The sequence below is a fragment of the Xiphophorus hellerii genome, chromosome 22, assembly GCF_003331165.1.
Source record: "Xiphophorus hellerii strain 12219 chromosome 22, Xiphophorus_hellerii-4.1, whole genome shotgun sequence".
Taxonomy (NCBI): domain Eukaryota; kingdom Metazoa; phylum Chordata; class Actinopteri; order Cyprinodontiformes; family Poeciliidae; genus Xiphophorus; species Xiphophorus hellerii.
This window is the reverse complement of record NC_045693.1, coordinates 18,336,937-18,352,679: the sequence shown is the minus strand read 5'-3', so window position 1 is coordinate 18,352,679 and position 15,743 is coordinate 18,336,937. Positions and strand designations below refer to the sequence as shown.

General features: G+C 36.2%; 1 protein-coding gene across 1 annotated transcript in view; it reads left to right on the top strand.

The window, feature by feature from the left end:
• The window catches only part of LOC116713462 (VPS10 domain-containing receptor SorCS1-like), a 63,920-nt gene that overhangs the window by 39,553 nt on the left and 8,624 nt on the right, over positions 1 to 15,743 (top strand). The window contains exons 14-23 of the mRNA XM_032553632.1: positions 109 to 216; positions 364 to 481; positions 2,212 to 2,345; positions 3,070 to 3,183; positions 5,020 to 5,191; positions 7,680 to 7,866; positions 9,536 to 9,669; positions 9,743 to 9,866; positions 11,661 to 11,773; positions 12,456 to 12,590. Coding sequence (XP_032409523.1) covers positions 109 to 216; positions 364 to 481; positions 2,212 to 2,345; positions 3,070 to 3,183; positions 5,020 to 5,191; positions 7,680 to 7,866; positions 9,536 to 9,669; positions 9,743 to 9,866; positions 11,661 to 11,773; positions 12,456 to 12,590 — 1,339 coding nt within the window. The remainder of the gene's footprint in view (positions 1 to 108; positions 217 to 363; positions 482 to 2,211; positions 2,346 to 3,069; positions 3,184 to 5,019; positions 5,192 to 7,679; positions 7,867 to 9,535; positions 9,670 to 9,742; positions 9,867 to 11,660; positions 11,774 to 12,455; positions 12,591 to 15,743) is intronic.

Below are 15,743 nucleotides of genomic sequence, written 5' to 3'. Positions count from 1 at the left end.
TTTAGAGAGAGTACTCAATCTTTGAAACAAGGAGTGAGATTGCTTTTCTTGCAAAGCCTTTTTTGACTGAATTATACTCCATTTGTGGTGGGTCTCTCTCCCCCTCAGGCTGAGTTTTGATGAGGGCAGAAACTGGGACAAATATAGCTTCACCTCCTCTCCACTCTATGTCGATGGGGTGCTGGGGGAGCCTGGAGAGGACATCCTCATAATGACGTAAGATGTGGAAGGATTATGAGAAGATTATGTGTTTTCAATATGCTAATTAATGCAGAGGCTAATTATTTTTTGCCCTGATGTCTTGGAAAGCTCTGTCCCATATACTGAATGCTATGACCTTGTTTTTCTGACTTGCTTTTCCAGGATATTTGGTCATTTCAGCCATCGATCTGAATGGCAACTTCTCAAGATTGACTTCCGGCCTATATTTGAAAAACGGTGCACATCTGAGGACTATGTGACATGGCAGTTACACAATGAGGTAGGAAGGGCTTTTTAGTAGATATCTTCACTTTGCTCTGTTATGTACAACAACATTTGATAGAAGCCGAGAGACTGTAAACCTTTGATGAAGATATGTATGCGTTAGTAAGTCTAAGGATCATATATATATACACTGGCAGGAGTTGCTAGAGATGAGTTACCCTCCATTTGTCGTGGATTGGCTCTGTTGCTCAGACTTTCTCACAGAGTAAAATATCTGTAGAGGAATCTATTTAAATAAATCATTTGATGAGATTTTCTAATAATTTTTTTTTTCCCAAAATTGCTCAAAGGTTCTTTATTATTTAACATTGAAAAAAAGCACATCTGAAATTTTGCTCACACATCTCTGGAAGTTTATGCGAGGAGGAGGAAGAGGAGGAGGTGGAGGGTTCGCTGGCAGCTGAGAATATGTGCTAATGGGAAACAACTTTTCTCACCTCCTGTTTTTTTATTTTAAAAAATCCAAATTTAGATTTTAGTTGAGCATGTTCACTGTTGAAATGTTCAATTATTAAGGTGCTGGAGATAAGCCATGTTGGTTACACGATATTTACTGTTTATATTAGTAATAAAACCAAATAAGGCAGACAAATGAGGATGAGCATTAATCAGGTCAAAAGGAGAATATTCAGATTGATTAAGTTTCTATTTTTACTTACATATTATCAAAAGAGTAATCACAAAAGACTCTGCGAAGATTACAAACTATGCTGAATCAGTTCTCCATTTTGTAACCCAATTTTGCTTCAACTTACCTCCCATGTACTTAACCAATAGATTAATGAACTGTAGAGATAAATATTCTTAAAAATGCTTTAAATATCCCATTTGTATTCTATTGGTATTTTATTTTGTAAATAATCATTTTTGCACCATATTTCTATTATTTGTGGTTCTATTCCTTGCTAGTTCTTTCAGCTTTAATAACATATGTGATTTAATGACATGGTGGATAGGAAGTGACACATGGTCAACATGAAACATTTGGTATTTGTCAGTTTTTTTTCTGCACCAGTATCTGAGATTAGCTTAGCAAAATACATTCAAAACTGCTGGTTTAAAACCACCTCAACTTGGGTCATTTTGCTAACGTGGTTCTTGATAAATATAGACAGATGGAGCCTTAACAACCCGGCGTAACAGGTCGTGTTGTTAGGGCTGCGCAGGATTGCACTTCTGTTGGCTTGCAGCAAGAAAGTTTTTCTGCATTTTCTTCTTGAGCAAACTCAAGAAGAAAATGAGTTTGTGTAATGGGTTTTTACCCACCATATTTTTTGAAACCCCAGAAAATATGCTACTAAGTATTAAACGGTCCCTCATAGCCAGACTGATATTGCAGTCACATGCTTTCAGAATGTTGGATTTTGCACAGATCTTCAAAGTCCACAAGAAATCCTTCCTAGTTCATGACTGAGTTAAAACTACCCAACATCTGTCTCGACAAGATAAACCCAATATTTGAGTGAAATATATAACCCAGCTATTTTTTGTCTATCTTTGCTAAGTTAATAATATCAGCCAGAAAATCAGACTATTCTCCATGTATGATGCAAACCGTTAGACTTTCTGCTGCCTATGCCAGACTACTACAAAACGCAAGCTTCAAAAAGATCAGCCAGTGATTAATCTTAAAGAATCACTCTGATTTATCTACACAATGAAGAATAAGACTCTATAAAACAAAGGGGAGAAAAAGATATTTTTATGATGCATTATTTATCACAGGGGGAAGTGTGCATCATGGGAATGAAGAGAATCTTCCAAAAACTGAGAGCAAACGTTCGATGTGTCAAGGCCAGAGATCAGTATATTTCTCAGATGTCAGACTCCTGCGCGTGCACAGAGGCAGATTTTGAGTGGTGAGTTACCCCTTTGCAGCTTTTCACTTCATTAAGTCAAATTCTCAACACGTCATAAGTCTCCAGAGGCAGAATGTGTGAAGCAAAAACAGACACAAGAAGAAGAGAGTTTAGAAGGATATGTTACAATTCAGAAAGTTTCCTAAAGTAAAACACAAATAAGGATGGATGGAGGGATGGATGGACGGACGGACGTCCTTTGAATCTGACATTATTTTTAAGGAGTAATTTGGAAGCTGTAATTTCCTGGAGAGTTACCCAGATTGAAGATGACCTACTTTTCTCTCAATGTCTAACAAGTACTTTTACATTTCCTGTACACCCCTTCAGTCAGCTCCACACTTTCTTTTATCTTTATGTCTGTAAGTAATATGCAGCATTTTAAGCTTAATAACAATTTATGACTGAAAGCTTCTCTGCTCCTCTGGTTGCGATTCCCTCATCCTGTTGAAAGAAACATGAGAGATCTGTAAGAGATTATAGGGTGTAATTATAATTTTTGTAAACACAAACAATGATTTCTCTGCTTCTGAAGTGTGATTCATAAAACATCAAACCTCAACCAGCTGTTGTTGTGTGGGAACTTTTCACACACCAATCATTTTTCTCTGGCTTTGAAATGATTGATTCCATCTTCACTAAATATTTCTGCTTGAACTTTAAAAGAAATATTAAGTAGCCACGATAATGCCCCAGTGTGCCTTTTTCTCTTGACTTAAAACAGTGACTATGGGTTTGAGAGGCAAGTCGATGGGAGCTGCACTTCAGCTTTTTGGTTCGTTCCTTCAGCATCAACTCGAGACTGCATTACGGGGGACAGCTTCTTCAACACAACAGGGTACGTTTAGTTCAGATCTGCTGACATGAACCAGAAGGCACAAGCTGTGAAAATGCAGCTTTGAAAAAGTGTGGAAGAAAAGTAGACATTTGTTCAAATGGTTGGTTGCACACTATGTACTTTGGATAAAATCTTTCAAAGCTGATGCAAAGCATAAAATGACCAGAGATACAAAAGTGAAGGAATAAATGAAAACATTAGAATAATAACACCCTTTCTAATTGTGAGGTCACATTTAGCCTGAAGTGAACTCTGGCATGGTTTGAATGCATAAGTGAATGCCCAGCATACCAGAAACCGGTCCAAGAGCAGGAATCACACTTTAGTGCAGGACATTCTGGGTTAAATCAACCAAAACAAACCTGTGTGTCCAGCACTAGAAGAAGAAATGTCTTGTTGTCTTTAACAAACAACAAACATGAAATCGTACAACCACTAAAATCTGACGCTATTCCATTTTTTTCTACATTTTGTGAAGAGGGAAGTTTGCTCATGTCTTCTAACCATGTTCTGTACTACATGACATATAGTCCCATATATCTATGAGTTTAGAGATACTTCTACTGCATTTGGTTGACAAGATTCCTTTCTTGTACAATGAGGTTTAAGTGGAAAATGTGAGTGTAATTTAATGTTTAAGTCTTTGGGAAAGATTTTCTGAAGTAATTTCCAGCCCATGTGGGTATATCAGCTCCTGAAGAGTGACAGTTCGCCTGAGGGACTGAAGAGCTCAGGTGTCAAGTTTGAGATTGTGTCCTTACTCCTGCTCCAAATATTCTTCCTGCTTTCTTTTGTCACTTGAATATGCTCTAACATGAGCACCCAGGTGTCTGGTTGCTTGAAGGAATAATTTAAGCAACCAGAGGACAAGATACTCTTCAGAAATACTTCTGTTGAGATGTTATTAGCAGTCGGCCTCTTATCAGCAGTTAATGACTCTCTCAGACTCTTTATTTTGTACGGATACAGATGAACTTTTCTCAGAAGCTGGGATGACAGGTGCCATATGTAAATTGTATAAATGCTATTTTAGAAACATTGAGACCACACCCATGCTTTCAATTGATCATCCCAGAAAAACTGTATAGTTGCTTAACACGTTGCAATATAAGCTGCAGGGTGGAAGAGTTGTTCGCTGTAATACCTGGTAATGAGAAGGTCCTGAGATGGATGGGTTCTCTCTTACTGCAGGTACTTAAACAAAAGGAGCACACATGGGGCTTTCCACACAATAAATGATAATTCTGTATTAATTTACTATAAACTGAATTGTTTCTGTGATCAGCAATTAAATTTTCATTGGTCTCAGATGAAAATGAAAGAAGAATTTGGCTGGCTGAAGAATCTACATTTAAAGTGACTTTAAAACTGTGCTAGTGGGCACATCAGAAATCCTGACTTATAATCTGTAAAAATTAAGTTGTACATGGAAAAAGACGCAGTCAGCGGTCTTTCGATCTTTCAAGCTACAACAGGAAATAGCTACTTACTACTCAGATACAAAACTGATTTATTCTTTGTGATTTAAATGCAAAGAGATTTACTACTTATAAGTTCTAAACAGAACCCCAAACTTGATAAGTTTTTCACACATTCCCTGTTCTTTCTAGATTGTGTTGCATATCACCATTCATAAATGTAAAATAAACAACAACAAAAATTAATGGAACTAAATGTCATACAATTGAACTGAATATCTGCAGTAAAGTAAAGGCATTTGTCATTTAAAATTTTCAGTTTTTCATAGCTTGTTCCATGTTTTTCCAATTTTGGTTTATTTGTCTGTTTTTCACTCAAAGCATGCAAAATTGTTTTTTGTTGTTCATTTCATTCCAGATATCGCAAGGCTTTGTCGAACAACTGCACCGAGGGAAGTCTGTTGAAGTACAGCCCCAGGCAACAAAAATGTCCCAGCCAGGCTCCCAGGGGCCTCCAGCTCTTCACCAGCGAGGGAACATTTGTAGCAACGCTGGGAAGGAATGTTACCTTCTTGGTCTTTCTGGAAGAGGTGATGATTTCATTACAAAAACAAAAACAAAACAAAAAAAAGCAGCACTACACAACTTGATCGTTCAGTTTTGACATAATGCAATTCAATCTTTAAAAATGTAATTTTAGGTTAATAACTACTTGGTTTTAACATACTTTATGCTGCACTGTGCATTCTCAAGTTGGTATGTAGGAAAAAACAACAATAGTTGCAAGTGTCTCACAAACCCTCCCCCACAGTCTTGTAGGAGCATATCATTGTAGATTAATATCTGAACCCTGAGAATTTCATTCATGAGACGAGAGTTAAAATCCTGCATAAGATCAAATATTTAAAACAGCTAATAACAGAGGCAGTGATGCAAACAAAGAGAAAATAATATATTTTTCTCTCTTCTTTGGAGTTAAGAAACTTGGATCACAAGTAACTGGAGAATTTTAGTGATGAATTAGTGAATGAAAGGGGATTTTGGAGTCTGGTCCTGTTGCATTATTTTTGGCTAGAGGCGGGTATAATTTCCCACTGTGCTCCCATTTCAGATCACAGGGGGAGTGTATTTAAATGATTCACACACTGTGATTTTTGTTTTAAGACCTGCGGTAAGCAATTCACTGCTGACTGTGTGCCAATTTTTACAAAAGAAAAAAAAAAGACGGTCTTAAATTTTACACTTGATGTGAGTGTGAGAGATGCTGGAAAGAAGAGGCGCTGCAGGGAGCAGGGAGTATGTGATGGAGAGGAGAGTACTGCTCCACTCGTTAAACGCCTGGGGGATAATGTTCATACATTGATAGTGAAGACATGTTATTAATTTAAAAGAGAAAATTAGAGTCAAGCAACGTAACATTACCAACTACAATGGACTAAATGAAGTTTGTAATAATGCATTTTTTGTATTCCCTTGCAACTCTGTTTTCAGCCACAGAATGTTTGGTTGAAAGAAAAAAGGGAGCCAGGGCTAGACTTAGTGACTTTCTTACATTTTTCTATATTATAAGCACAAATCTCAGTGCACATAATTGACATTTTATAGTGTGACAGACCAACACAAAGTAGTAGATTAATGTGAAGTGGATGGAAAAGGGTACAACTTTTTTCTTTTCTTTTTTTAAAATCAGCATCTGAAATATCTAGCATGTGTTTGTATTCAGCCATATTCACTATCTCTATACATCTTGCTGCCTTTAGAAAATCACTTGATTAATAAACAAATCCCATTTTTGAATAGTTTAATCTCGGTGTACACAGCTCTTCTGGGCATTAGTGAACAAACAGCTCCTAATTTGGAGGACAATTATCATAGCGAGACCATCAAACTATATCTCGATGTTTTCAATCCATCTTTAAAAATGGAAAAAGGATGACATGAACCTTCCCAGGCAACTCTGATAAAGGCAGAAAGAACTTTAATGAAAATCCAACCAAAATGCCCATTTTACTTCTGGAGAAAAGTCATGTTTTGCTGTTTGTTCAAGCTGTATCAAAGACACAGGAAGATCGTTTTGGAGACAACTGAAAACAGAACTAATGTTTTTTTTTTTCCTTCATGAGACATGATATGTGTAGCAGAAAAGTAACACTGTCCATCACCATAAACACACAATTCAAAGATGGTTGAAGCGTCATGCTGGGTGGATTCTGGGGGGAATGGTTTATATCTACCCTTATTCAAGTGTCAGAATGGCTAAGACGATGTCAACAGCTAAATTCAATTACAAATCTGTTGCAAGAGTTGAAAATTTCTGTTTACAGATACGCTTAGTCTAATCTGAGTTTAAACTATTTAGCAAACAACTAAATAGTTTAATCTAATAAATCTACCAGCTAATAGATTTACTAAGATTATTTCTTATTACATTTGCACTAAAAGGTGGTTCTGAAAGGTTTTTACTCAAACGTCCTGAACACAAATCAGACTATAGATCTTGTTTCCTTTGAAAATGGGGTCATTTTCTGCCATTTCACATTTCTAGTGTGTCACATTTAGACACTACTCTGTTGGCTTTTATGAAACAGATCAGCACTATCAAAGTTTATTACCTTAACTGGGTAAAATGTGAAAAAGTTGAAACACCATGAATGTGTTTGCAAGGGATTATAACAGACTACATAACAATAAGCCTTCCAGCTACAGAGCTTTTCTCCTTAGGGTATGAAGGTAAACATTTCTGGTTGCAATTACCTAAACTCAACATTCACTGTTTACCATAGCATTTCAGGAGAGTGTTTTACAAGACTGCTTTTGCAATTTGATTTTACCACACGTCAAAGTGCACCTAAAGGGGTATTACTCACTTGCTGCATGTTTTTATTTAACGTGGTGTGAATCAAAGATGCTGTCACAAAGGCTATAGCCCTGGCGTATCAAATAAATATGCATCGACGTGATTTACAGCAAGACCTTGTTCTTGTAGCTTTTATTGAAAGTGCTCCTGTTATGAATCAGTGACTACACAGGGGAACAGAGAAGGATGAATAACAACATCTTTTTCTTTTTTTTTTGAAGGGTCTTAGCTTGATGACAAGTATGACAGTGGACTTTGGTGATGGAACTGCCATATCTTACGTTAATATCAGCTCCATCGATGATGGGGTCAAGCACATCTACAATAAAGTTGGAATCTATCAAGTTTCAGCCACAGCAAGTAACCATCTCGGCATTGACAAGGTCTTCCTCTACCTCCACGTGTCCTGTAAGTCAAAAGCAAGTTGTAAAGTAATTGCTAAAACGTTAGAATTCGTCCAAATATTTCAGAGAGCTGGAATCATAATATACACATACTCTCACAATTGTTTTGGAAATAACTAATTTATAGTGCACTGCAATAATTATCAAATTGTTATTATCTTAGACAAAGACAACCTGAGTAAATACAAAAAGCAGTTTTAAAATTATACCTTTACTGTCAGGCCTGTAAAGTCAGGGAATCACTAAAACAGAACCGTTCATGAAGTATGTTAAAATATTTTAACAGTAACACATCAAGCACCATTTCAAATGACACATTACAAATAAAGTCACTGACATTTATCAGTTTGGAAAGGGTGGTGAATCTGGCCTCCAATAAGAGGCCAATTTACCAAAAGCACTCCAAGAGGACATGAGCAACTGATCTGAGAGAAGATGAACGAACCCTGAACAGCAGATAATTTTTTTAAATTTATGATACAACAAAATGAGATAAACTGGGCAAATCTGTATCTCTGAGAGAGAAAAAACATGTTGATGTTTCTTAAGACTTTTGGGAAAATATCCTGTGGACTGATGAGACAAAATTGTACATTGAAAAGTATGTGTCCATTTACATCTGCAATGAAACTAACTCAGCATTTCATAAAAGGCAGTCTAGCATGGTGGTGTGATGGTCTGTGATTGCTAGATCTAGAAGACTTGCTGATGATTTAACAAGAAAACTTGGTCTTTACTAAGACATCCTAATGCTCATGTGCACTTCGATTATGCTCTGGTCATGTGAATAGCTTAAAAAAACATGAAAGTGTTGGGGTGATCTAGTCAAAGTCTAAACAAAATCTGTTTAAGATTCTGTGGTATGACCTTAAGCAGGCCATACATACGTACAAAACCATCTAGTGTGACTGAATGAAAGCAATTCTATAAAGAACAGTGGGCCAGAATTCCTCCACAGTGACAAAAAACATTTGTCAGTTTTTACAAATATTTGATGGTAGTTATTTCTGCAAAAGTAGCCCTAGTGAGTAACCATATTGATTTAGTGGACAACTGCTTTTTCACACACGGCCAGATTGGTTTGGGTACTTTTTTTCTCTTAATGAATGCAGTCATCATTTAAAAACTACATTTTGTATTTCCTGAGGTTACCTTCATTGGATTTTTAAATACTTCTGATGAGCTGAAACATCACAGTGCAACAAAGAAAAGTTCAATTAAGAAAGCTGTAAGGAGCAAATACTTTTCTGCACGTTGTACTAGGCCATACCCTTTATTATAGCTTATCAAGGATATAACTGTAGTCTTTTTTCATTACTTTAATCCAACATCCTGTGTAGCAGAAAAATTGACTTCTGTGTGCATTTCCTTACTACCACAGAGCTCCACCGATCAATTTAAAACAAACTTACTGTTGTGATTTTTAGTATTGACAATTTTATGGCTGGAAAAACATAAAAAATTCCCCATGTGCAGAAATCAAACGACTTCTGGAGTGCAAACAGCTTTAACGCTGTCCACCAGTGGGTTTAGTGTGTTCCACTTGGTCTCTGCTGTGCCAGATATTACAAACATTTCATTTGTTGAAGCTTAGACGCACCGGGGAGGCATTAAATTTAGCCCTGTTTTAATAAAAGGTGTAACTTCACACTCTGTGTGTTTTCTCTCTAAAGGTCACCTCGAGCAGGTGCAACTTTCAGCTCCTTTGGTGGTCATTAAGGACAAAGCAGTGAATTTCACAACAACACTTCGCCCAAGTAGTGTGGGAACAGTCACATATTTCTGGTGGTTTGATAATAAGTCAGAGGTAAGCCATCTCCAGGCAATTTTGCCTTAAAAGCTTGACAGAGAATTACATATTATGTCCCGTTGTCTTGCAGCCAGTTGTGACCCTTGATGGAGCAATCGCCTTCACTTTCTCCAGAGAGGGAAGTCACATTGTTACTGTTCAGGCTTTGGCTGGTAATATTGTCCACCAGGACCAAATCAGAGTGGCAGTTTATGGTAATAATATTTATTATTTATGTTTGTTTAAGCTAGAAAGATTTTTTTTAGAGTACACATTATCCTTAAAATCCCTCTTGAAAAGAGACATGGTAGGCTTATAGTCAATTGAATTTTAAAGCTCCATATTTTGCTAACCATGTCATGGATTTGAATCTATACCAGGTTAGGTTTTCAACCAAAGTTATTTTCAAACTGCCTCCTTGCAACATATCATCTACGTGTGAAAAGTTCACTCACCAAGGAACATTTCAAAGATGTGTCGACGATTTAAAATAATTCCAAATATTCTACTAATTTGTATGTAGTAAGAGAATGTAGTTGGATGACTCCAGTAAATAATATCTACAACCAGGAGGTCACTTAGGAGTTGTTTTGGTTTGGTCTGTCATGTTTTACAAAAGTCAAAAGGTTCAGTCAGGAATCACACAATCAATAGAAATAGTACTACTGAGTTTTCAGAGAATAAAATTCTGTCATGTTCAATAAATCAGAATATTTTTGAAAAGTGAAAAAAAAAAACTAGTATCCATTAATTATACACATACTGATGTTATGTAATGTTAATTGTTAATTGTGAATTTCTGCTGACAGCTAATGTTTAAAAAAGATTAGGAAAAGAAAATAGACATAAAAGTGGGGTAAATAAAAGTATGCTTAAGACTTTTGAAAGGTTTTTGAAAAAATATACTTCTAATCTGACAAATAAGCATTATTGGAGTGCAAAGTCTCATTTATTTAATATGTTTGTGCAGATGAATTAAATCATGCATAAGGTTTGGTCAATTTTTTCAATGTGTATCTTCATAATTAATGAAAATACAGTAAAAATAAATTCAAAGGCTATGTACATGTAGCGAAGACTCCCTTCAGTTTTCTAACAGGTAATCCAGAGGTACTTTAGCAACAGGAAAACTCATGGAACTGCTCAGCCCAGAAAACCAAAAATCCAGTTATTCAACAAGTCAATATGCAGTTAACAAACAGAAAAATATAGTTTTACATTAGTTTTAACAAATATTAAGAAAAAAAGCTTATCAGGTATTGAATTATGCTGGTCAGAAATACACTTTTTTTAGAAACAACCTCTAACTGAAGCCTGGAGTAATGATTAAAATTACAAATGAAATGATTCGATGCATGATGAAAAGTTCACAACCTTGTTGCCTGTGTGTTACTGTCGCCCCCTGGCGGTGGATGCAAATTCTGATGTAGCTGATACCTGTAAATATTTTGTGAAAGTTTAGTTAGGATAAAACTACAAAATCTGATATATATATATATATATATATATATACAGTATATATATATATATAATTTTTTTGAAAAAGTAAAATCTAACTCTGAATCCAATTTTGAAAACAATAATTTTTGGTATTTTATGGTATATTTACTTTCATTCAGAATCATTACAGATTCAAAGAATATATATTCCTCCAGGTTTAATTAGTTTTTAACCGTTTCCCAAAATAAAAAATTCTTATTTAATGAAATTCTTTGTTGAAGCTTATTGTGTTTTCAGCATAGTAAATCTCTACAGAGCAACAGTTAATTTCCTTCCAGTCAATATTGTGACTTCAGCATGCTTAATCATTGTAACACCTCGTTGTATTCTCTACCCATACCTAATAAAATAGAGTTTACATATTGATATTGTTGCATGCAGAAGGCTCAACAGCAAATTTTCAAAATAGAGGCAGGTCACTGAACCAAAATAATCTTTAGGATGGAAAAATGTCCCTTTTTTCGTTTCATTGCTGAATCAGAGAGTAAAGTTTTTTTCTTATATTTTAGATTATTTCAGGTCACATCCTTTGGTTTTTTCCTCTAATCTGGATGAGATGAACCCAGGGGTATCAGAGTGGAGAGAAGACATTGGCAGAGTTGTGAAGACCTGCATAGTTCAGGTAGGTCACAAAGACAATACTGTATTGCTCTCAGAAGTTTCTGCCTCAGGAGAGGGTCCATCCTTATTCTTGCATTGAAAGAATGTTAGTATTTGTCTAGTAAAATGCCAAAAATACTTCAAATCTCAAATCTCAGTAGTAGCAGTGCAATTGTTATGTTTACAACTGTAAAAGTTTTTAAATTATCAGCAAAGAAAACTTGTTTGTTGCAGTAGAAATAAAAACCCCAAGTAAAATGAACCTAAGTGCAGTTAAGTTGTAACTGGTTTTCTCTTTTAGACATAGCATAGCAGGTTATATAAAAGACCTGGATACTCTGTTCTATATATATCCAACAGTAGCCCTCAGTATGAAACATTCACTTTGACCTTCTGTCCTGTCAGATTTTACCACGCTCTACACCAGGAAACTGACAGTAGACCTCTGGTTATGGCATAAATGCACTAAAAGCCCCGGCCTTTACCAAAAACTGTCAGAATGAGCTTCCATGTTCCACTTGATCCAGGGATTAGATCCTGACAGTATTAAGGCAAATGATACATAAAGGAGAACGCAGAAAGCCTTTTCTCTGTAATACAGAGGACTCTCATAACTCCGGTAATATCTTTGTGTCCGAAGCACAGACTTCCACATCATTTGGAAGTTAGAGCTTACTGGCAATGTTTTGTTGATATTTTTAAAGGTCACAGGGATTAATGAGGACCAACTCCTGGTCAAGCTGTTTCCAGGTTTACCAACTACAGCCGAGGTCTTCATTGTACCAGAAAGGAGGTCAAGAGACAGAGGCATGAATGAAGAGTGGGCACACCTGGATCAGGTACTGTTTCAACAAATTATTCAGAAGCTTCTGGTAAATATCAGTATGATCCTCATGGTACTCAAAAACAGACAGATAGCATTCCTTGCTGAATATCTCAAGTAGGCTTGAGCTTAATGTCACAAACTGATGGTGGGATATTATTAGTAACAAGTCCTTCTGTTCTTATTACAAGAACCCACCCCAGATCATCACATTATCTGTGATCACTTGCAACAGTTGATATGAAGTTCTTTTTCTTAAAAGAAAACCAAAGAAAAACGCTGCAGTGTTTTACATTAGCTGTAACAGGAGACCTTCCAAAAAGTTCATTTTTTGTTTCAATAGATTGTATAATATTTTCCAAAAAGTCATGGGAATCATTCAGAAGTCTTTTGGGAATTTTTTGTCAGCTGTCTTTTTTGTCTCAGAACTCTATCATGCATGCTAGATTTGCCCAGCTTCTTTTGTATTGATGCGTCATGATAACATACCTTAAGAGAGGCAATTGAGGCCTGCAGTTCAGGTGTTGTTCTGGGTTATTTTGTGACCTTCTGGGTGAGTTTGATTTCATAAGGCTGGCTGCTACTTTTTTGCATGTCAGGCCGGGTTCATTTGAATAGCTTTTTTTCCCTTCAAATGAAAACAACATTTGGAAACTGATTTTTGTATTTACTTGGGTTATATTTATCTGGATAAATTCCAGTTGTTCCTTAAATATTTAGATACCCACATATGGATACATAACCTGTTGTAATGCATGTGCCACAGACATTTTAGTATCTGACGATACATTATGACATCAAATATATTTTTGAACTTTTTTATTATTATTATTATTGTGAATGAGTTAGAATTTGGAAGCCTCTATACTACAAAATTAACTTCAGCAAGTCATCAAAACTACAGTAGTTTGTTTTTACATTTGCATTACATTTTGCTGTCACTCAATTTTCACTAAAACTTTCATCTACCAAGAACTGTCAACATCCTCCACCTCCACACTTATCCTCTGACACTGGCACATTCTTCTGGTTCTGTGAAACAGGACTTCTGGATCGGATTTGTGCTGCAGTATATAGATGACACTTGATCAGATGTGAGTTGAAAAGCAGGCCAGCACCCTTGGCGCATTGTTATATTCTTTGTGACATTCTTGGAGCAGGCGTTTCAGTGTGGTGCCATGCTCTGTCCTGCGGTGGAAGAAGATTTTGTCAGGGATTCCTGCCACAATAGCTTTTTCTTTTTACTACAGCGGGTCATATGTGTCATAATAATATTAGCACAAAGCCAACCACAAATATTTGCCAGAACATTGCTCTGCAATGACAAGATGTTTATTTCATTTACATTAAGGTAGTTTTATTGCTGTGGCTAATGGCAGGTATGTAAGTAGCACTTCTCTCTGACCTTATGTCAGGAGCAAAAACTTGCTTTCACAGATATAACTGTGAAACTCTGGTTCTAAACATATACAAGAAATAATAATAAGAATAATATTGATAATATTTAATAATCTAATAAGAAGAACATGAAGAATACAGAGAATAGTTATACGAATCCCAAATTGAATGCAGTTCATCCTGCCTTTTAAAAAATGCATGTATTGTTGAAGCTGCTATACATCAATGATGAATGCACACATTTTCTCCGTTACATAATCACCATCTTTAGTGAATCTTGAGCTGTAACATCTGCTACCTTTAGCCACACGTTCGTAAGGTTAACTTTGACAAATACAAATGCAGGCGTGATACTCATTGTGATTGATCACTTGAAGCAACCAAGCAACTTAAGGCCCACTCAGTTGTGTTTTTTTATATCAGAGTGAAATAAATAGATGCCAAAGCATATCATGCCTCAGAAAAGAACAGCTGTAATGAGGACTGGACATTTTTTGCAGTAATTGGGCTGAAACATGCAAACAGTCTCTGGTGTGGTCCATTAAGTGTTCACACAGAGAGCAAGAAGAATGTGTTTTCGACGGGCTCATTGTTCTCTGCAAGCAGGAACATCCATCTGATCTCAGAAAGCCACTGAGCTCGATTCTTATATTCCTAATGTTTCTGGGTTTATAATTAGTCATGCTGCACAAAATTAATTAATTCGGGTTTATTTTTTCTGACAGCTGTCGCAAAAATATATTTTGCTTGTGCATAATTTGCTCTAAAGTGACAAATAATTCACCGTTTAATCAATCTTGCATGTATTCCATTCCTGCCTAAAAGCCAAATACTTTAAGTTAACACTAGAGGGCAATGCCATCCTTTATATGAACACCTGCCTCTCAATTGACCCGCACAAAGCAGAACGTGTCATTAGACACCCTGATGTGTTTTTCAGCTTTAAATTTGCAGGAGCCTTTAAATGATATTATGGAAAAAGATTATTCAGAGCTATTGTTTTGTTACCATGCTCTAATGGCAAAAGAAGACAATTTGAAATTGATTATTGTATTAATTGTTTATTTAAAGGTATCAAACATGTAACAAAAAGAATAAAGCAGTATTTTTTTTAAGTGCAGTGCAGGGAAGCTCATTTATTCATTGGGAGTAAACATGAATTTGCTGGCTCACAGTCAGTCTTGAACTAAGTTAATAGGTATTTAATTACATTGATGCATCATATAATTGGCACCATCGAGAAGGGAGACAAACTGGGGCAGGCTGCTGGGATTGGGAATTAAAGAGATGTATTTATCTAAAGCCTGTCTGATTACCTGGCAGAACCTCACAGACAATAGGGTAATAAATCTTCAGTTCACTGTTCTCTCATCTCCAGTGAACGACTTTCAGCGTGGAGACATTAAGTGAGCAGTGCCCACACACGCACACATGTGCGTGGCAAAGTGTATGCGTGGCGCGGGCTTATTAAAATGTGTAATAGATTTACTGACCCTGATATGCCACTAGAACAAAAAGTAATTATTCATGCTGTGTAGAGCAGTCTAATTTTAACCAGTGGAAAGATTTGAGAAAGAGTGAGATGGAATTAGTGAGGCATGGCTAAGGACTCAAATATGCATTGGGAAGGCATTTTGCTCCCCTGCTAAATGACTGTTTCATCAAGGTGTGAAAAGCTGAGGAACTTTTGGCACTTAAGCGAGAAGAAATTAAAACAGCTATTTTATGATATTAGTACATAGTTTGATTTCCTATAACACCGCCTCGTTGA